The following is a 23,981-nucleotide window of genomic DNA, read 5'->3' on the forward strand; positions in this document are numbered from 1 at the left end:
GAAAAAATAACCCTTAAGACAAATATGAGAGTTTTACTTTCTGAAGATCAAAATGCTGCTAATTTTTCTAAACAACTGTTGACAATTGGAGACGGCAAAGTTCCCATTGATTCAAATGGATTTATTAATTTTCCTTCACAGTTTTGCAACATAGTCAAGTCTCTCAAAGAGTTAAAATCTAATGTTTTCTGTAATTTACCAGAAAATTTCAGAAACCATGAGTGGCTGTGTGAACGAGCTATTCTTGCACCTACAAATGACTCTGTTAATAGAATCAACATCGACATTTTAAACCAGCTGCCTGATGATTGCAAACTTTAAAAATCGATTGACAGTACCTTAGACCTTGCACAAGCTTTATATTATCCTGCAGAATTTCTGAATTCTTTGGAACCACCAGGACTTCCACATCACAATCTTAAACTCAAAATTGGTACTCCAATCATTCTCCTTAGAAATCTTGATCCTCCAAAGCTCTGCAATGGAACCCGTTTAGTCATTAAAAATCTTTTTTCAAACCTTATTAAAGGAACCATTCTGACTGGCTGTGCCAAGGGAGAAGATGTTTTTATACCTAGAATTCCTCTCATACCATCTGATCTGCCCTTTGAATTTAAGCGTTTGCAGTTTCCTGTTCGGCTCGCATTTGCTATGACAATAAACAAAGCACAGGGGCAGTCACTGAAAGTTGCAGGAATCAACCCGGAATCCCCCTGCTTCTCTCATGGCCAACTTTACGTTGCATGTTCCCGTGTGGGTTCTCCACGAAATCTGTTTGTATTTGCTGCTGAGCACAAAACCAAAAACATAGTATATCAACAGGCTTTATGTTAAAATGATCAACTCAGAGAAACAGCTCTGGCTGTAACAGCACACACAGAGTTTGACTTTTGTGTACACATCGTATGGATAGTCTGATTCACTTCATCTGTGGGGATACTTTAGCAAACTATTAACCAGACTTTCGAGCTGATTACTTAAACACGATATAAAGGGAAGCTTTTACTACACTGGCTAAGGTTTCTTTAACAATGGAATAAACAGATCTAAATAGAAACTTGAAATCACCGAACAGAAATGTAGGCTAACATTATCATAGACAATCTTTTTTTATTATTACTAGATGAATTGATATACTTCTTAAATAAATTACCATCTTTTTGTTCACGTCATTAATTATTCAAGCGGAATTAATGCATGTTATTTGTAGGAAAAAAAAAACCGAGCAAAGCCGGGTAAAATTAAAGCTAGTATGCTATAAAGTAGAATGTTTCGCGTAGGTATGTATGTATTAATGTCCCCGTATAGAAATAAAAACCGCTTGACCAATCTTGATAAAACTTTGCAGAAATGTTTCTTGGGTACCAACTTAGACCGTAGTGTATGTATTATGGCCCTAAAACAAACTTAAGACCCTCAAAAAAAAAAAGACCAACTCTATTACAGCTATAGTATTTTATGGATCTAGGCCATGTTTACAATGTTGACATGAGAAAAGATCGAAAGGATTTAGACCTAGATCTAATTTTAAGAACTAAACTTTGCACTTATAGTTGTTTTGTTTGTTTTTTTGACACATGAAAATAGAAAATATGGTTTATTGATTTCATTATTTAATAAAATTAATTTTCAAATTTGTGTTTCAAAAGCATTTTTACATTAATTCGTTGTTTATATCTGCGAATTTAGATATCCCCATGCACATTCTTTCATTAGATAGTACCAAATGGTTACACATTAACACATCTCTCTACTGAGTCTTTTCCTAGGTCTAAAATTCTTATTGATAAAACTTCTTTTCGCAAAGATAGTTTTATGATTTAACACATGAACATACTAATTATAGTCCATTCATTTCATATTTTAATCAAATTAACATTCAAATTTGTTTTTCTAAAGCATTTTTAATACATTCTTTCGCTGTTCGCTAAAGCTGCGTAGCCGTGTTGAGATAGGCCTATATTCATTCATGAAAAAGGCCACGCATGCGCAGAGCAAATCCTTCACGCAGCACAGAAGAACTCTATAAAAGCCAATTTTTAACTCTAGATTAGTCTAGATCTAGATCTATGTCTACCTAAATCTACTTTATACTTTAACACATGAACATACACAATTAAGCCAATTATTTCAAATTTTAATCAAATATATGTAGGCCTACAAGCAAATTTTTAATTTGAAAAAATGGATTTAAGTAGATTAGCTATTTTGATTTCATGGCTTCATTCATACTATTTTTACATTTACTGTTATGGCTCTTCCGCCGTGTCAAATCCAAACAATGAAGTAAAAAGGAGGTAACCTTTACCAACTCGTTAAACACCGGCGAAAGGCCAAAACAATCAAATTAGGTAGTCGACATGAGTGTTAACAAAATAAACACCTTTAATACTGAAAAAGGGATCCGTCTAATGTCCTTCGTTATTAGCTGTCTGTATCTTCAAAAGACGTGGTGTTTCTAGTGTCGAATAGAGCGTTCTTGTTTTTTAAAGATCTGTCACGTCCCTTGTCGCTAAGTAAAACATTCCCCTTATTCCCGAAACAAATACTAAATTCTAATCATGTCATTACAATTCCTCCCCCTCCTACTAAAAAAAAAATTGCCTGTCAATTTTTTATCTACTGTCTTAGTCTTACATTGTTCAAGGGCCAAAATGTAGGGAAACATAAAGACAACACAACTTGAGTCTTGCTTGCGGTTTCAACTTCTTCATCATTGTCCCAAACTCAAGTTGATCTGACCATATATTTCACTCAGGTGTAACAAGGTGGTACTATCCAATGTGGTGTCCCGCAGGTGCCCGTCGACATAGTTCGTTTGGGTTGACACAATAAGTGAGCTTGCGCTCCCAGAGCTATTTTTTAATGTGTATTTTCATAGGCTATAGCTGTTCTGTATATTCTTTTTTTAAAGGTTGGTGTCAGATTTTATAATTGTACTTCCGCCTATAGTTATATGGGTTAGTGCGGGATAGTATATATTGCTATGTCGATGCTGTTTCTTGGACAGTTGACCAGTGTACGGTCAGTACAGCATCTCTGTCTGTGTGACAGCTGAAGATCTTTGTGGTCTGTCGTGTAATTATTTTATTATTCTGTACCTGGGACTGCCTGTAAGTGTAGAAATATTTTATATTTTCTTTTACTAGATCTATGTCACACTGTGTAAATATGCTAGATATATTTTAATTTAGTTTTGTTTTTTAGTTGGCAGCTTTGTTTTGAGCATGTTGATTTAAAGATGGCGGGGCCCATCAGTCCTGCTTTGAGTGTTCTAGATTTAATAGAATATATGATTTTGTATTTATAGTTTTGTATTTTTTATGTTGCAGGCTATTTTTACTGCTATTACTCTGCTGAATATTACTGCTGTGTTATTGCTGCTTTAAGCTGCTATTACTCTGTTGCTATAACAACCTCTGCTGCATTTATTACTGCTTATGTTATTGCTTCTGTAGATAGATCTAGGGAATCTAGTGTTGCCTTAGTCGGCTTAGACCTAGTTCTTAGTGAAATAGTAAGGTACTAAGGTGTTCTTGTTTTAGTGTTAGTGTAGATCTAGGTCTAGTCTAGTAGTTGTAGTGAGTTAGTTAGATAGTTGGTTTGATCAGTTTGTGTTAGATAGTTTGTTGGTGTTTGTAGTGGCGTAGATTTAGAGGGTTTTAGTTAGTTGCTGGGTTCAGTTGTAGTGGTTAGAATGTATATATATATTATATTTTATTATTGATTTATTTTTATGTAAATAAAGTTTCATTTTGTCTTATTTAATTTCAAGTAAAGTTTCGTTGGTGCTTTCATTTAGTATAGTCTAGTAAGTCTGGTTACTTAGGTGACTCTAGCCCCTTGGTCGTAGACTGAGGTGTCACAGATGAAACCCACCCAGTAACATCTGTCTACTGTCAATAATTTTATGTTGAGCAGAGAAAGGTCTTCCAGAGCCTCCTGACCTGCTCACAAATACGTGTGTCTAGCTCAACATATCGCCATGTTCCAGTGTTTCCGTTTTCCCTCACAAGTCGGAACAGACATTTCACCTAGTACAATAAATTTACAGTTATCACTACTCATTCTTCCACTATACACCTAACGTTCTTTCGGGCATTTACAAGCGTATTTAATTTTGTCTCTCCACTTACTTGTCCTCACACGACCTAACTCTTTACTGATGTATGATCATGATCAAATACAAAGAATAAATTATAAAACTTACTTTTTCGTGATAAAACTACATCGTCGCTTATAAATGCCCTTTCTATTCATACATCCATACATACAATTCATACATACTACCCAAAATAAATAACCACACTGAGCCAATCTAATGATAACCAAATTACATGTATATTATAACATATATTCCAAGATACCTTAAAACAACCTAATACTCGTCTAGTTATGACTACTAGTTAAGTCAATTAATTAAGAATAAGCAATTTAAATAAAATCCAACTTATTTACACACTACGGTCGTATAGTGTTATGTTTCACAGGCTATCTACACGACCCATACATTTGTTCTCTCCAACTGGAGTTAACATCTCTTCTTACACCACTATAACCTGCGTGTGTCCTTCTACCTCCGTATGACCTGCGATTACCGCTACCACAGTCATCTCTTCTATCAGCACTATCGGATACAGACCTGTGCCTCCTATCCAAACTCGCAATCTTCTGTTCAGACTGTTCTGCCCTTCTCCCTAACACCATGAGGTGCTGTAAGTGCCTTGGCTAGGGACAAGAAGAACACTGTGTGTGACAGATGTACTGGGGAGGGTCATGAGGAAAAGGGGTGCACAGCCCAGTTCAAATGCCAAAAAACGGTTACGCTGGCCACTCAGCCTACTCCAAGGACTGCCCTGTGTGGAAACAGGAGGTTGCCGTGCAGGACTACAAAGCAAGAAATGGATGTACCAGCCAGGCGAAATCGGCTATATTGACCCTCCCAAGGGCCAATTCCGCTTGACAAAGACCTACACCCAGGCTGTGGTTAAGATAGGAAAGCCCATAGCCACGCAGACAGACACATCGACCCCCCTCTCTTTCAACTCAGAAGAAAACACCGCCACGAAGCACACATCCAAAGAGAGCTCTGTTATGAAAGTCGTACTAAAGAACAGATTACCTGAGCTCGCTGATCAGGGTATGGAGACTGAACAGTTTGAAAGAACTCGGAGAAAACATGTCTGACTCGGTCCTCCCGGAGAATTCAGACAGATACACATCCCTACTGAATTAGGGGTTGATCAATTCCCTAAGGAAAGAAGCCCAACTAAAGTGGAAGGTGCCCAAAGTGAGGGTGGAGGAAATAGCCTCGGCTTTAACCGGAAGGTTTGTTGCTCTCCAGAGAGAAAGACTTCTCACCAACATTAGGTCACAGGAATTAAGGAAAACCTCTTCGGGGTCCTTCCAAGTCCTTCCAAGTAGTTCAATTTGAATAAGCCATGGATTCCAGGATTGTACATTTGAATTGTAGAGGCTTCAGGGCCAATTATGGGAAAAGCAGCTGCTGATGAGCTCGGAGACTCCTGTAGCTTTCTGCCTATAGGAAACATTTCTAAAAAAACTCAGAAAGTATTAGTTTCGCAGTTACAGCACTTGCAGCAAAACTGGTTTCTCTACTAAAATTCTCCCGCCCCATTCAAAGGGATCCGCCAGTGATCGAAAACCTTACGTTGGCCTTCAAATGAGAGAACCCATTGAACATTTAACCTCACCCATTGAGCAAGTCTCTTAAATAAAAAATCCCACAGAGTGGCCGGATCGGTGGGAGGCTTAGACCTACAACAAGCTAAGAATGATTGTGCACGATGTCAGGTGTCGATACATATCTAAGGGTCTGACAATTCGTGAAGTACTGTGACACTTATCTCACAGTGGAACATATCCCCTTTGATTGCCCCAGATAGCAGGATATTAGAGGGAAATATTTTCGAACAGACAACTTAAAAACACTTTTTGATTATGTTGACCCTGGGAAAATACTGGGCTTATCCGAGAGATGGGGTTGACTACTAAAATTTGAGTTGAGATCGGTCAAAGTACTTGTAAATATTAACATATTACAACAGATTTTATTAAATAATATTAATTTTTACTATTTGAGTTGTGAACGGACCCTATTTTTAATAACGTAGCACGTGATCTATAAAGGGGAAGTAACCCTTGAGGGTTTATGGGCACGACTTGGCCTACATTGTGCCGTTGTGCCAAAACCCAAATTAACAAATTCTGTGAAACAATTAGATCAGCAGTTATTTAAAGAACTTATAGAGCTTCGGTACCGAGGTTTAAAACTCGGCGGTAGAAGGAGACGCTAACTGCTCGTCTCCAGCATGCACTGATTGATGAAGACAAAGACCCAGATGTTTACCATTTTGAAATTGAACCTGAGATTGTTGAAGTCCTTGACAAGATGCAGGAGGATATAAATGCAATAAATGAATAAATGAACATGATGGGGAACAAGATATAGAAAATTGTATTGCAAGTGGAAGGCCAAATTGACTCGTTGGTGAGGAAGTAGTTACCTAATCAAGACTGCGGCTGTACAAACAGTGGTGACGGAGGCGCTTGAGGTTGTAGCGCCGTCTGTGGCTGTGTTGTTGTCTTGTGGGTGTGGCTTTCTTGAGGAGGAACGTGGCGACGATTGCTGTGACAATCATAACGAGAAGTACGACTCGAAAGGAAAAAAGACAGTCGAAGAAACTTAAGGAGGCTGTTATGTGCCTGAAATTTTGGCTAATGATCTACCTGCTAGAAGTGCCTTAATCAACCAGTGATGTGTCTTGTGCAGATAAATCTCAACGGAGGTAACACTCAAATAACGAAATAACAGAGAAACACTGTAAACGATGTTTAATCCTTAATGAAGGGAACCGTCGAATGTCGTATTATCTAAATATCTACTTCAGAAACTAAACTCGACCTAACTCTAGAGCTGCCAAAAGTCTTCTGTTTACTTTTCGCTACACTTCCTAGATCCTAGTCTTGTTGTTTTTAATGAAACAAATAACTTTTAGCGTTAAAATCCTTATCCTGCCATACCACATGACAGAGAAAGACAATATTGGGTCTGCATCTAGGCCTGTTACAGTCCTTTGTCTATTTTCAAGTGCCTACGATGATAACTTAAGGCATGAAAGCCTGAAGACTATGCCTGATGTTACACTCTTTCTTGCTGTTTGATATTTAGAATCCGCCGGAAGCATCGCAAGGTGACATGAATTTAATTTTCGTTCTTCTTCGCGGGAGTAGTCCATGACTCACTGCCATTTCCAGACCTGAGAGATACGGGAAAGTTAATGCATGGAATTTTTCCTCCGTGAGTCATTACTGTCGCGTCATCCATAAAAAGTATATATATCTTACGAGGCTGTCCTAATTTTTTGTTTTGGTCCTCGTCTGATAATATTCGAAAGTTGTCCATCAAATCCGGAATGGAGGTAGATAGTAGATACTTTCGATGCATTTCTCAAACTCGTAGTGAATGAGCAGTGAGAGGTGTATCCGAGGGGATGGGATCCAGTAAACATCCTTATTTGACTTCGCTGCTAATGCCTATAAATTATAGAATCACTAACAAACCAGAAATACATGTAATACAGAAATGATTAATAATAATATTCATAAGCATTGTCATTGTAAAATACATATATTGCAAAAGAATTATTATTACAACATCATTATTATCTTATCTTATACATTAAAGAAATTTCTTAAAATAAACTTCCTAACAGTAGCCTGCCATTGTTATTGTAATTGAATAAATATTTCTTGAGAAATGGTAAAGTGAAAAAGCCTTAAATGTAAATAGTATTGCGCTATTTGTTAAAAATCACGTCTTTTGCTTCGGTACTGGGTCATTAATCTGAACCGGTACTTAACGTTCTATGTCACACACAAAAAAATCCTTGGCTCCGACATTTATCCTATCTATATATCAACTTTATACGTGACCTAGTGCAACCTTTTAGAATAAACCTGTAACGTTAGATAAAACATAATACTATCTGAAAAGATACGAAAAGTAAATAACAGATAAATAATTTGTTAATACTGATAACTTATTGACAAATATTTTAATGTAATGATATCTTTTTTTATATTTTTAGGTAGTAGAGAAAGATGGGCATTACTTTACACTAAATAATACGCGTCTTCAAGTGTGTCAATGGCTAGAAACAAGAGGTCAATGTAATACAGTTCGCATAGAAACTGTTCCACTCAAATCTGTCCCAGATGGAATAAAAAGGATGATGGTGGTGCCTCCACCAGTTGTTTATCCCCAAGGTAAGATACATTTCTTGTCTCTCTTCAGGTATCTTCTCTAGGGGTGTAATTTTGTTATGTTTAAACAAAATCAAAACATCAAAGATTTTTTTTTTCTTTCAGTAAAACAATGGTCGTATCTGTAACAGTCTAGTCATAATTGTGTGTGTAAGCCAAAATACAAATAATAAAAAGTAGAAGCATACGACTTCAATTTGGATGGGCTGAATGACTCCTAAACCACTTGATGCTACATTTAAGACACGTAAATTAACCCCCAAAAATCCTTCTGAGAACTTATTGAAAGACTCGTTTCCATGGCGTTCAATTTACAGTGAACACGTGTGTCCTGAACTTGTATTAAGTTTAAGTAATGGTCTATACTAATGTTTTTACAAAGCTCATATCAACTCACTCTGTCTGTCTGGTAAAAAGTTTGAACGTTTTTTTCAAACATTTCCCATTCTTGCATAAAGTTAAATCTTTGCACTATTATTCATTGAATCAATCATGAATCAATCAAACAAATTAATATTAACCTATCACTTAGATTATTATTGTTGTTTAGTTATTTTGTTTGATATCGAAATGAGGGAAATAAATACTACTTAATGAGAGATCTGGATGTATATATGGATTTAATCCGCTTATCACGTTTTGGCACTTTTTTCTCCCACTTCTCATTTTCGGATTAATTTGAAAATTTGCATAATTATTCATAGTTGATGACAATACACGAACCAATAAAAAATGTACCATTTAGTTTATCAATTAGTACTAAGTACCAGATGACCAAGCCTTGCACGGTTGAAAAATTTGTTAAGGAAGAATATATATCCGAATTCATTTTGGAATTTTTTTTTATTACGAAAATGAACGATCGGCTAAATACTACCAATTTGAAGAGTTGCTTTTGTGTTTTGTGAGTTCTAAATGTAATTGTACACGGCGATTAGAACTGAAAGTCTCTTAAGTCCTCTTACAGTCTAGAAAAATCTCATCTCAAGTCGTGTCGTTTTACATTGCACATGAAGCGTAAAACTGTTGGCTTATTATTGGCTTCGAATAAAGCCCTTGTAATGTAACCTCTCAAATGTAACATTCTAACATTTAATATTGCAGTTAGTATATTCATTATGGCTTTAGTACGAAACATGAAGTGATGCGAAATCTCTAGGATAGGGTAGAGCATGGACTATGTAACAATAGTGTACTTTTCCCTATTCGACCTAAAAACATAGCGTTAGTATTCTAAAAAAAAGGTTTCAGTAAATCCATTTTTGGACAAAAAAAGTCGGAGCAGTAAAGTGTAAATATAAATGTAGCATTTTTTTTTAAATGTGTTTTTATTTATATTTTAATAAATTACCAGCAAAATAAAATATTACCCTGCTTATACTAAGCTATCCAAACTGGGAATATACAGTGGCAAGACCGCACTACAAACAAGATGTCTTTGCGAAGGTCGGTATGGACATTAAAGAGGGATCTCTTATGGTCCGACAGTTACGCTGGGGAAGAACGTATGCCAGTCTTTTTTTTTTTTTTGTGAGCTGATAGGTGTTCAGCGTAACTGAGGAGCTTTGTCGTTGCTCGGTTTGTTAAGCTCTTACATGCAATTTTTGAATGTTTGTTGAGAAACAGAAAGATTCAACGGTTGACGACGACTTAAAGCAGGCTAAAAAAATTGTACTACATGGTAGGCATCTAGCACAAATGATTGAAACCAACCTCCAAATGCAAGGAAAGAAATTGACTTTTATTGATTATATCATTTTCTCTTTTATCGAGATATTAAATATATTTTAAAGAGTTTTACAATCTCACATTACTTGTTTGTTGACAAAGGAATTACTGCCTTAGGACATTGATATCTATAAAATTCACCTAACAATGCTCTATGAAGAAAAGACAATTCGCTTCTAGGATGTAAGTTTTAAAAAATTAATATAAATGACAATTATTAAACATCTATTACTGATGTTCAAATTGAGTTGCAGAAAAAAATAGATTTACAAAATTATATCTTTAGTAAAAAGAATGTTAATATAGGAGGCACAACAGAAACATGGCTGCTCTTTGTCAAGTATCATTCATCAAACATTTTATTTTATTTTATTTTATAATAATAATAACTTAGTTCAAAGTTCATGTCAAGCCTGGGAATCCCTATGACATAGTGACACGCGTCAATCAAGTCAAGAGAAGCGTTGTCACGTGATAGAAGACTTTAATTTGATTGGAAGCAGGACAAGAAGTAGGAATGGAGAAGCTATGTGTCGAACAAGGAGCAAGAGATAATTAATTAATTCCTCAGTCTCGTGGTTATATTTAGAAAGTGTAGTCGCATTTTTCATTTAGAATCCAGTAGTAATATTTTGATTGTTTCATTTTAGATACAGTTTATTTTTGTAAAATACTGTACATATCGTGTTCGGCGTTCCAGTACCACCTCATCGTGGTTGCCGAGTGAACACCCCGCTTTCCAGAGGGGTGGCCAAGGGTACTGGTTGCTTGCCGCTGATGAATGAGCAGTCGGCAAGTGTAAAAGGCAATCAAAGGGATTATGTCCAGCCCCCCCACCCCATGTGGGGCCCTGGGAAACGGTAAGTAAAAGACCTAACGGGATCTCCGAAAAGCGGATAGCGCTGGACACCAACTCGAGGGTTGGTCGGGTCGCGGGTCTCTCTTTGGACAAAGACTGGACTGACTGGCGCGGCCTTAGCGGGCTGCGTCGGGCGCACTGGTTGGCGTCCACGAGCTAGACTCTAATTAGCCCGTTCCCTGGTGCGCTAGTGGAGGAATTCGCCGCGATAAATGGTAGTTCCAATACTGGGAATGTAAAAAAACGCGCGCCACCCCACTCCTGCCCTTCAGGAAACTTATATGCCAAACTGTGGTGGTGATTGCTGGCGTAGGTTTTTTCCTTGCCCTTAGTGGCGACATGAGTATAGGCCATGCACGCTGCTGCATTAGAGCAGTAACTAAGGCCGCCAACGGCCTTAACCATACATATATGACAAGTACAGACGGAAAAAAGCGGGCACGAGCAGACCCGAACAGGCTCCGCGCCCCAGGTATTGGGCGTCAGGTCTGGGCACGAAAAGTCCACTACTGGTCGCCCCGCGACCTTGGTGAGGGGGAATTTGTCAGGTCGTGACAAACGGGCTAAAATTCCTCCACCAAAGTCCTCTTCTCAACGAACACTGCATTCGTACCTCCTTCGGAGGTCCGATTCGAACAAGGTTAATGGAAGTCTGCCACAACCTCCTGCCGACATAGATACCCGGCAGGCAAATATGACTGGAAGTGAAATAGTGACGAGAGCCTCCGGCTCTCAAGCAACCTATCCTGACACTAGTGGGATTCAACCCACTCCAGGGACTAAGCCCATAAACACTAGGTCCCTCCTGATTTTACAATTAAACATCTGTGGGGTAATACCCAAGATGTTAGAGCTCACAAAACTCAAGGTCCTGGACGATATTGGGAACGACCATAGGCCCATATTGGTCACAATTGCCCTCCCAGAGGCCAGTGGTGTAACCCCGTAAATTCCGCGGAAGTGGAGTTACACCAAGGCGAACTGGCCAGCATACGAGGCAGCAGTCGACGCTGCCCTAATGAATTCAGCGGTGGAGGAGAGGAACGTCGATACCATCTACGGCGAATTAGCAGCAGCAATGTTGGGTGCGGCCAAGACCTTTGTTCCGCGGACTTATCCTGGCGTTAGCAGAAACGCGTGTGGTCTCAGGATTTGAACAAGCTGGTCCTGAGACGCAAACGAGCCCGGAGGCTTACTGAAAGGAAGGGTACCCCTGAAATCCAGCGGGAGTACTATCGGCTCTGTAGAGCCACGAGTGAACTGGCCAGACGCGTCCGGTCAAACCATTGGAACGCTGCCTGCGCCGGGATGGATAGACTCCTCGAAAGCCTGGCGTCTTCTACGAAACCTTGAGGCCAAAGACACAGCGCGAATGGCTGCCCCTCTATCCTCACACAGAGGGTCGGTTTCAACGGTAACCAAAATGGCCGGCTTGCTAAATCGACATTATGCTAAAATTAGCAAGCCCGAAAAGAAAACAGCCATGTCCAAAGCCCTCAACAAAGAACGTAAAAGACTCGAGAGGGAGCCAGATGAGCCTGAAAGCCAAGCAACGTGCAACGCGCCCTTCTGTCGTGCTGAGCTGGACAGAGCGATAGCTAAGTGCAAAAACCGAAAAGCTCCGGGGCCAGACAAGGTTACCCCTGAGATGGTAAAACACCTTGGGGGCATTGCAAGAGGTAAACTCCTGGAGTTTAAGAATCGAACCTGGGCAGAGTCCAGACTGCCCGGGGCTATGAAGAGTGCTATCATTGTGCCAGTCCTTAAGAAGGGTAAAGACGCCTACAGACCCATTTCACCAACCTCAACACTTGGCAAAATTTCTGAGCGAATGGTTAACGAGCGGCTAGTTTGGTCCTTTGAGAGTGCCGGTATCCTTGCGCCAGAGCAGGCCGGTTTTAGGGCAGGCTTGAGCCCGATCAACCAGGTCACGATATTCGCACAGGAGGTGGCCGATAGGTTCCAGAGGTCTGAAAGCACATATGCAGTGTTCATAGACCTAAAACAGGCTTACGACCGTGTGTGGAAGCAAGGCCTCTATCTTAAGCTAAGAGCCATGTGTGTGCGGGGAAAGATATACAATTGGATACAATCCTTTCTGTCTGGGAGGAGCACACGTACAAAATACCAGCACTCCCTTAGCAAGCCAAAACAACAACTTAATGGACTGCCGCAGGGCTCCACCCTGTCCTCCACACTTTTCATGGCCTTTCTTAAGCTAACTACGGTCCAAAAAACTGCTATATGCCGATGACATTGTCCTCTGGTCAACCGGGAAGAAAGTCGACCATATTCAGGCGGCATTACAAGCAGACCTCCATACCATCTCCTCGTATCGCGACAAAAGGCAGAATTTGATAAACATTGCCAAAACGACCTGGTTCCTGTTCAGCCTAAGGATCGTCATTCTTAAGGCTCCATTCAAGCTTCAATTCGGTAGGCTGCGACTCCAACATGAAAACACGCCATAATATCTAGGGGTGACCCTGGATAGAAAACTGACAATGCTCCAGCACGTCCAGGATGTTGAAAGAAAAGCCTCGGAGAAGTTAGCGTTACTAAGAAAGCTGGCCAGCACAAAGTGGGGTGCCAAAGCTGACATGCTACGCACATTGTACTCAGGGGCAGTCAGATCACAAATTGATTACAGCTATACAGTTCAAGTACATGCTTGTAAAACTGCCCTCGAATCACTCGACCGAGTGCAAGCACAGGCCCTACGGTTCATTTGTGGCACCTTTCGGACAAGCCCAACAAACGCTGCTGAAATCTTAACAAACGTGGCCCCTTTACATCTTAGGAGGGAGAGAGCAGTACTTACGGCCTACGAGCGCTACAAAAGGGGCGACTCTAGGCTACCCACCTCAATATTAGTGCGACAGTGGAGAGAGAGGAACCGCATTAAAATGCGATCGTTCCTCCACATTGTGGCCAATTTGACTAAATCAGCTGTTCTCTCCACTGATAGAATCCCTATTATAAGGATAAGTACCTACCCTCCGTGGAGGAGATAGCCGGCCCCACTAATAAACCTGTCCCTGATAGGGCAAGAGGGAGCCACCAAGAGGTGACTAATACCTGCCATTCTCCAAAACTTGGCATCAGATGCCATTTTCTGCTATACCGATGGGTCGGTATTGAGGGACACCGATAGATCAGGGTATGTGGCCCTTATAGTCTACCCTGACCGGACAGAACCAGACCGGCTCTCTGGTCCATGCGGCTACGCCGCATGCTCCATGGACGCCGAGTTAACAGGATAACTCGGGCGTTCAAGGCTATCAGAGCCCGAATGACCCAACGCGAAACTGGTGCCACTACTATAGTACTAGTAACTGACTCTCGCTCCAGCCTCCAAGCTATGGGTGGCGGCAGGGGAGGGTCGCCTGTAATAGAAGAGGCAATCGGCGCCGCAGATAACATCCGCCGAGCTATTGGAGCTGTCGTTTTCATGCAGTGGGCGCCCTTACATTGCGGCGTGAGGGGCAATGAAACGGCAGACGCCCTCGCAAGGGAAGGTGCTTTGGCAGCCACACACCTTGAAGCATCAAGCACGTAATTACAAGCAAATCCGAGCACTCATTCACGAGGTGTCTGGCAGCACATGCGTCACCCAGATCGCGACGATCCATGGTGGCGACTGAGGAGGTCAGAGCAGTCAATTATTGCGCAGTGCAGAACGGAACACTGCCCTATTGGGGCATATTTTACCCGTTCCGCACGAACTTTGACTTCCGATGCCGTCACTGTGGAGAGAGCATGTCTTGTACGAGTGTCCCCAGCTCCGCGAGCTAAGGGGGAACCTGTCTGAGCAGTCATTCGACTTGTATGGTAGCTACGAGGCACTACGCCGAACGGCTAAGTTTCTTGCCAGAGCACTACGGGAGGACTAGTACTTCCTGCTCTGATTTTTCAATAGGAGTTTAAATTAAAAGTTTCTGTATTTGAATTGAGAGGATCTTCTGCATTGAATCTATCAGTAAATATCTAGATCATCTTATTGGTTGACATCTTTGAATAGAATCCTCGGCATCACGGTTGTGAGATCTCAGCACCTTTCCGACAAAGAGGCAAAGTTTATTCAAGATCCCTCCTCATCAAGATCATAATGACCGTAACACTCTTAAATATGTTTAAAGCAAAATTACAAAACGGTGGTCGACAATAGAATGATGTTTTAGCTTTTCCATCAACATGGTTAACCTAGATTTAGTGCGTAACAAACCTAATAAATAGGCAAAGAAATAGACTGGAAATAGTTTGAAATTTCTTATATTGTCAGGCTGCAGAAGGCATAAGATTCACATTAGCTTAATTTCATTTAGTAGTGAATTCAGCAATAATAATGTTTATATTAAAAATAAAACTAAATTCACAATTAAATCTAAAAACAGTAGGCCCTCATGTCTCATGACAGTGAGATTAATTTAATGTGTAAATTATTTGATATAATTTTGTATAATGATAATAATAACAATGTCTTCGATTCCGAAGATTAAGGCTGAGTGCAGTGTTTCACATAACTACGCAAACCCGGTTGCGACCTGCATATTTTCATGAATCTTTTGCAGACAGAATTTGCGCTAACACCTAGAAGCTTTAACAGGAAGGGAAGATTTGAAACCTGGCGATAGATTTTTAGACATTCCGGGTATATACTTACGCTACTTGTGCCTCGATTTTCAGTCACACTTAAGGATTGGCCCTCGATCCCATATTACTTTATTTTATTTTATTTGACCTGCCTTTATTAATAGATGTAGATGTCAGGAGAATGCATTTCTGCAGAGAAGAATGCAAGAAAACGTTTGGTGCCGGGGGGGGGGGCCGAACCTCAATGGGAAAGCTTACAGCGCTTCCCCAGACCCCCTAGCTGTCAAGGAAAAGGACACAAACATGACTGTTTTTCATTTTGCCGAAGGTTGAGGAATACTTTTCTTTTTAATTTTTTAAATACCGTGTGTGCATTTATGTAAGGGTTAAGGTTTATTGGGGGTTAGGGTTTGGGAAAAAAATCGACCCCCCTACTCCAAAGTTCCGCCAGTGGTATAAAGAGAGTAGGGGGGAACACTATATACACTACAATAACATGTCAAAAATATCAAAAAGTATCTTAAATAAGCATATTTATATTTTTAGATGAAATGGGGCTTAAAGGCAAAGTCTTACTGACAGCACAATTACACAATAACTAAGTGAAAAAAAAATTTATTGGGGATGAAATTACCGGGGATGAAGTGACCGGTCACTATTTCCGTTTCATTCTCTGTTTTTCCTAAGCTAACAAGATACAAGATACAAAAAAAAAATGTTTATAAAACAAGTAGATTTATTTCCTTTTTTAGCCACTGAACTTAGTTTCGCGAACCTTTTCGCAATAATGTCTATTCCATTGTATAAGGCGAGCAAGGCTCAGAAATGACTAGCTAATAATTATCAGGATACACGTGTATGTATGGCGGCTAAGGATAGTCTATTACAAATTTAATTACTTGACTGAACCAAACTAATTCATACAATTACACTTAATATAAGCTTGTTTGAAATACATTTTCTTGCTTTTTTAGCGGCCCCTGAAAGGGGAATAGACGCTATTAGTTTTGTGTGGCCTGTCTGTCCCTCCGTCTGTCCATCCGTCCCGTTTAAACAGTAGTATCACATTAAGAAATGAATCGGATACCAACAGCAAAGTACACCATTACCCGGTAACAAAAGGCCTACTATTCTTGATGATAACATTGGCCTACATCTAGTAATTTCAAGATTAAACGTGTAAAGTCATACGAGTTCTAGTCTAGATATAGACTAGTAGATTCTATATCAAGATTCTATATATATTTCAGATCTAGATCTAGACTTAGATCTAGACCTAGACTTACATCTTGAATCTATTTTTAGATCTAGAACTAGGTCTAGATCTAGCTATTTGTATGACACATGACAACGGATATATTATTTTTTATTTGCGAGGGGAAAGTCTTGTCAAGTCATTTCTTGCTAAAGAATTTTTTTTTCTTGGTGCCAATTTATCTTATTTTGTTAGAAGAATAAATCTTTTTTTAGTTTCTCTTCATTACAATGTAACATGTTATTAATTTTGAATGTATGGATAAGGTTAATAATTATTATTTTAAAAAAAATATAAGTGTACGCTAAATGAATTTACGGAGATGCTGTGGTTGAGGGGTAAAGCACTTGGAACCGGAAGTCCCGTGTTCGAATCCTGGTGAAGACTCTCGGTGGACCACTTCGGAGGCCGATTTTGAGTTTGTGTTTGCCCGGTTCTGCACGAACTGTGTTTCCACACAAACTGTCTTTGTAACCTTGTTTTTTTCTATTTGTTATTGTATCTCCGGCAATGCTGGGTGCTTCAGTATGAAATGAAAGGTTGAGGGGGAAATTACAATGACAACAAAAATTGCAGATGGTAGAAACAGAAATGAAGAACAATTCTGTTGGGTTTGCCTTCCATTGTCTTTCGTCACTAAATAAAATAAAAATATTTGAAATACATTTGACATCACTACTTTGATTAGGTAGCAGCCTCTTCATTTAAAGGTCGGCAAACTATTATTATACGCACACCATTACCACCTAGGAGAATAGTTGAATTATGCCAATCCCAGACACTTTGCGCACTGTGGCGACATGCAATTTGTGCTTTCATTATTCATTATTATTTCTTTTCTGGACACTTTGGTTTCTTATAGTTATAATGTTTTTTGTTTGGTGTAATGCACAAATTGTAAGACAAATTTCCTTACGGATAATAAAGATTATTATTATTATTATTATTATTATTATTATTTATTCTTAAACATATATCACTATGTAGCCAGCTGTTCCTTTCTTACACATTACATTGCTTAATATTCTCAGAACACATCTAGTTCTCCACCACTTTGTATTCATCAAGTGTCGAGATTGAAACCTCGGTCTATATTTTTCCACTCTTTCAAATGGAAATTGGAGGGGAAAAATCGATCTAAGTATTGATTTTCAGAGGCAGCCTCATACTCTCAAATCTGGATACCTAGCCCATAGTACTTTAACATATTAGTAAAGTGAAATTTATGGAACAAAATCTTACTTTTAAAATTGTGTAACTATACTTAATTTTAAGGCGTTCATCACTTCATTTCATGATCTATCAGTAAATATTGTTTGACTAGCATCAACCACCGTTGATTTGGTTCTAGGCTATAAATTGTTTGTTTTGCCATGGACCCCGTCCCTTTTATTTTGGATTATCACTTTCTGCCCCCATCAACTCTTCGCCTCAACAAATAGTTTTATTTACACTATATGACTATCCTTCTGCTTTTCAATTCTTATTTCTAAATATTTGATCTACATTTGATATTTTTTTGGCCTGGGCCCTTTTCTTATTATATACTGCAAATCGTAATGCTCACATAATACTTCGGCCTACCTCCCCTGTTATCTTGCACTTTCGATTTACCTGCTCGCATTTAAGCAATCTTTCTTTTGGCCGTTGTACTTTAGTATATGTTACGTTAAATCGGAATATCCCGCTTTAAAATACCACACACACAGACACACTCTCATTTATGGCCTGTAAATTTGATATCAATTTTCTCTTCCCAACCCTTTTCGCTCCCACTCGCCCCCACCCCATAAAAAGGGATCCAAATACTATTAGGTAGCATAAACCAAATAAAGTTTCTGGGCCTAATGGTGTTCCACCAAAACGTATCGAAAACTCCCCTTTCAAAAAAATTTGAAAAATGTTTTTTTCTAACTTTAAGGATATCACTTTTTCTCTTATAGAATGGTACAATGATCTTCTTAAAAAACGAAAATAATTTGACATCATAGACATATATATATACTAGACGATAGAGAAGATATTATCAAGGGAAGCATTTCATTAGTTAAAATTTGTATGAGTTATACAGCAGTTATGAGCAGTATAAAAATAAAAGTATTTATAGTTTGCTTTTTCAGCTATATAATTAATAGAACCCTTTCTGTATTATTATTATATCTATAATCGTGCCTACTAGATCTATGTCAGGCGGGCATAATGATCATCTTTTGCTATAAAATGTTTTCATTTTAGCTTAATGGGTCTTCTGCTGAAAAAAAAATCCCTTAATAGATGTATTCATCTTTAACTTGAATTTTGCCTATGACATGAAACTTCTGTTTTTATTTTTATTTTTTAAATCCAAAATTGGGCTAGTAGGCTACTAAATAAAATTATAATAACAAAATTACTAGCACACAATTATTGGATGACTGGTTCTTAGAGACAGTGGAGTCCAGTAACCAACATAAGAAGTATCATAAATGAAAAACTGCGTCAAAGCTGTGATAAACAAAGCAAGAGTCTACTCCATATATTTCAAGAGATTTCTTTGTCACCAAAAAATTATTTGTTTCTACTCAACATTTTCTATATGATAATACGAATTGAGATCTACCTGAGAACAACTTATACTGTTTTCGACTCAGAACCGGACACCACAGAATGAGACAACATATGTTCTGGAAGCTTAAAGTCGGGACGAGCGAAACCTGCCCTTGTGGAGCATCAATAGAGAATGCTGACCATGTCCTTCAAAGCTGCACACTATATCAAGAGGCCCGAACAAGACTTTGGCCCCAAACCCTTTTTTAGAACAAAAACTATATGGAAACTACTGTGCGGTTCATCTCAGATATAGAATTACTGTTTTGAACTCTCCAACATGTAAAATGAGAGCGAAGAATAGCAACTTAGAGTCATCAAAAAAAGCACTTTTTTTTTTAATTTTTAAATCCTTCACCTCTGCTGACCAGACACTATTAGTAGCAGACATCCTGCAATGTACAATTCCTATTCAAGAATATAAGCCTACATTACACTATCTTTAATGTAATTTTGTGTAATATTTTGCGCTTAGTGATTTACAGAATCTCAAGTTATATCTTAAAATTATTTTGTGCAAAAGATCTTGTCAAATATTTGTATAGCTATAAGCACGTGTATTACATTTTAGAATATAATGTTACGAGCTCTTTTTTCATGCTACTGAAAATATATACTTTTCTCACATAGTAAATGTAAACGCTTTTCCTCCTGGATAATAAAGATTATTATGTTCATTATGAAATAACAAGTACAGAAGCATTACTATGGAAGATCTATAATATCATTCAATAAATTACATAAACTGCTTCTAGGAATGAAGAGATAGTGCAATATATTAGCTACACAGAGAGACCTAAAATTATGTCTAATATTACAGAGTAGCTTAATTCTTTACAAATAAATATAAATACAAATATATAACACAATGATTATTAATTATTACAAACTTCACTTTAATATTACATAGTATTCTAACTAGCAGTCACTGAAAAGCTATTAAACGATTATTTATTTCAAAACAATACACTTGAGCACCGTTTTTATAAGCTCACATTCTCTCTCTCTCTCTCTGTCATTCCCTTTTATTTTATAAGCATAATTCAAAACTATCAGCTACTGACAGCTACTCATAATGTTTGAGTCCCTATATTGAATTATCTCCCATAATAAAGAATAAGCATTTAAAATATTTCTACGTCTAACATAAGCTTGACAATAAAATGTATAGTTTTTATCTAATTTGCTTTCTTGACATAAATAACATTCAAGCCACGTAAGAATACATCTGTGGATTGTCACTAGCTTTTACAATGTTTTCATCATGTTTTGTGTATTTCCGAAGAGGCATCAATCTTGGCTAGTCTGCTGAAGAAATATTGTAAGTTTTCAGAATAAAAAGTGCACTTCATAGATCAATATTTTTTTGCTAAAATAATATGTTGGTGATTTACATGTCTATGCATGCTCAAGACATATACCTTTTAATGTGTAAAATAGTCAAAAAATATTACACATTTAATTGCAATAGATAAATTAAAGACAAGTTATATTTACTATTACACAACTTTTGTGCAAAAGATAAATGGGGTAAAATCATTTGTTTCTATGACCAACACTTTGAAAGTTCATGTTAACATAACAAAAAAATATTAGTTTTTTTTTCTCTCGCTATGAAGAAATCTTGAGTCCATAGGTGTAATGGACCATTTAAATTTTTTATAGCAAGGTATGGTAGTGAACTTCATTGAATGCTTTAGAGAAATATTAAAAAATCACATCTATTTGCTCATTATGATCTAAGCCCTTTGATTCAATCAGACCTATTAAATGGGTTTCATATGACCTACATTTGTTAAAGCCATGCTGCTATCTAATTTTTTTTTATTGAGACATTTTATTTTATTTCTACTAATTTCTAGTATTATACATTTGATGCTGGTGAATGATGCTGGTTTGTGGTTTCTTGGATCAGATTTATCTCCTTTCTTAAATAAAGGGAGTGATATTAACTTTGCTCCAGTCACTTGGTACTCTATAGTTTTGCATCCATTTTCTAGTTGTATATTTTTTCATGTCTCCGATCCTTCCAATTTGGTTTAAATTATGTTCAGTGCATGTCATATTACAGAGTAGAAATGTTACCTTTTTTAGTGCTTCCTTAAGAATGTCTTCAGCCTTATCGCCATCTTCACTTGTATTTGATGTTGTACGTTTTACATTGTCAATCTAGAAACAGAAATAGATATTTTATTCCATAAATTTATTGATGAAGGCTAGTATAAAAATTCAAATAGTTTTGATATACACCTTTTAATTAAAAATATATATGTGTGTGTGTTTGTGACAAAAGAGATAATCATGTCTACCTGATAGAAATATCTCATTGACAACTGTCATAAAAAAGAAAATATAAAAGCAAAATTCCTGTTAATTTTTTTTCATCGGAGGATTTAGAGTAGTAGTACTATATCTGCGTTGACCTGCGCAGTGATTTCGATTTATGGCAGCTATCGACATATACTCTTGTTCTGTAAGGGAGTATGTAGCTTAGAATGACATGGTAAGGATAAAACATTTTTAAATTTGTGCATTTACTATATTACAAGGTGCATGTCATACCTGCCATTGGTTTTAGTTCAAAATCTTAATCATTAAAATATGTAATGTCCACTAAATCATGTACTCTATTCATCTGGAGTGTCTATTCTTTCATTTCCCTTATTGCCTTTCTCCATTTCAACCAGATGTTAATATTGTTATAAACCTGGTGGTGGCACAGATGGGGGTAGTGGTGTGAGTGTAGTCAGCCGACGCAAATCGCCCCATGCCAGCGGTCAACCGTGACGAGTTACGACGGTCAGCCGAGACGAGTGTCAACAAGACGGTTCGGGAAGGATCGGCGTCGTGAACAGAGCTCAGGAGCGTCACGAGGGATGTAGTCATGTGACGAAGCTAAAAACGTCGAGCGATGTTCCGCCCGGTTCTAGAAGGCCATTAGGGACCCTGTATAAAGAGCGGAGGTGTCGCAGTCAAGATGGTTCACGACAGAAGGTTCACGACAGAAGGTTCACGACAGGGGTTCAGAGCCCGGTTCACTACAGTCCGGTCGACTACAGCACAGTTCAGTGTGGTTCAGCGGTGTGATTCTGTACGGAGCATTACGACGATTCAGTGCGGAGTACTATCAAGTACAGTTGAGACGAACGGCGTCTTGATCTTGGTCTGTGATCGTCCGACACAACGAGCCTAGTGTGTGAAGTCAGTCCTGAACTGTTGAACCCAGTGCAAGCCCGGAACGAGACGGAGAGGCCAGTGCAAGAGTTGATACGGCGGTACGGTGTTATCGGAGAGATATTTGTACAGTGTACGTGTTGCCAATTGTACAGTATTGGCTGTTAATTATTCAACTATTAAAGTGTTACGTTACTTTGGAGCCCTGAGTTGTCAAGTTCTTTAAGTTGGTGGTGTATGGTGCAGTTTTCAGAGAGCCTGGATAGTGAGATTCGTAACAATATGTTTTGAAAATCTGTTACAGATTAAAACAAAAATATACATATATATATAATATTATATTATTAGATTACATTACTCATCAGCATTGATTATTTCAACCAAATAATTGACATTGACTTATTTTATTTTTAATGGTACAAATGTCAGTGTAATAAGAAATAAAGAAACACTGAAGAGTACACCTAAACCAAGGCTTTACTAAACTAGAACGACACATGAACTGACGAAAGAGACTTGGACAGTAACACACTAAATCAATGTTATGAACGCATTCTCACGACTTACACAAACATAAACAAGTAGTAACTATTTCACCACATTCCTCCCCCTAGAATCAAAATAGAAAGTAAAGTAATATAGTAGGCCGTAGTGTAAATAAATAAGAATAGTACTAGTACCACAGTAGATCAATAAATAGTGCCAACAATTATTAGTTTCTCATGTAAACAACAGTGAATAGTGCCACAAGTTAACATAAAACCAGTATTAGTAATATGATAGATAAACAATTACTAGTTTCTGTTTTAAGAAATAACAAATAATGTAGTAAGTAAACATAAACTCTAGTATCAGTAGCACGAGATAAAAAGTGACAGTTTATGAAGTCAGTATTAGTAGTGCAATAAATAAAAAACTCCAGACCCTATAGTTCGGTCTGGTTCTTCTCTCTCTTAAGTTTTAACGGGGTTGACTATTCTGTTCTACAGTTTGCGAGTCAAGAGTGAGTTTCTGAGCGTCCAATGGCGTATGATGTTTCTGTGTATTTTGAAGAGGAAAGCGTTCGGATGTCCTTAGAGCCTTCCAGTTGTTCTTTCTTTTCTTGTATTACCGTAAGGGTGTTGACTGTTACTTCCGAGTTTTGAGCTTCTGGAGGATATTCATTATCCTCACCCTGAGCGAAGAACGAAGGCTCACAAGTTGTTGTGGATGGGGAGGGAGAGGGAGCCAAGTGTCTTAGAGAGAGCGTCTCCTCTTTACCGCTGTGCAACCGCACAACGGCATATTGGGGGTTACACATCAGGAATTCAACTTCTTCCGTGAGAGGATCATACTTCAAAGATAGGTTCTCTCTTCTCAGCAACACTCGACCTGGGCTGGATAGCCAAGTTGGGATTGATATCCCAAAGGAGGATTTCCGGTTGAACCGGAAAACTTTCTCGTGTGGAGTTTTCTTTGTTGCAGTAGATAGTAATGATCTAATAGAGTATAGGGCCTAAG

At 38.2% G+C, this 23,981-nt stretch overlaps 1 protein-coding gene across 12 annotated transcripts in view; it reads left to right on the forward strand.

Moving 5' to 3' along the window:
* The window catches only part of LOC106068207 (uncharacterized), a 251,871-nt gene that overhangs the window by 157,898 nt on the left and 69,992 nt on the right, over positions 1-23,981 (forward strand). For all 12 annotated transcript variants that reach the window (XM_056019743.1, XM_056019744.1, XM_056019732.1 and 9 more), the window contains one exon: positions 8,112-8,289. In XM_056019743.1, coding sequence (XP_055875718.1) covers positions 8,112-8,289 — 178 coding nt within the window. The remainder of the gene's footprint in view (positions 1-8,111; positions 8,290-23,981) is intronic.

This window comes from Biomphalaria glabrata, chromosome 2 (assembly GCF_947242115.1).
Source record: "Biomphalaria glabrata chromosome 2, xgBioGlab47.1, whole genome shotgun sequence".
Lineage (NCBI taxonomy): Eukaryota > Metazoa > Mollusca > Gastropoda > Planorbidae > Biomphalaria > Biomphalaria glabrata.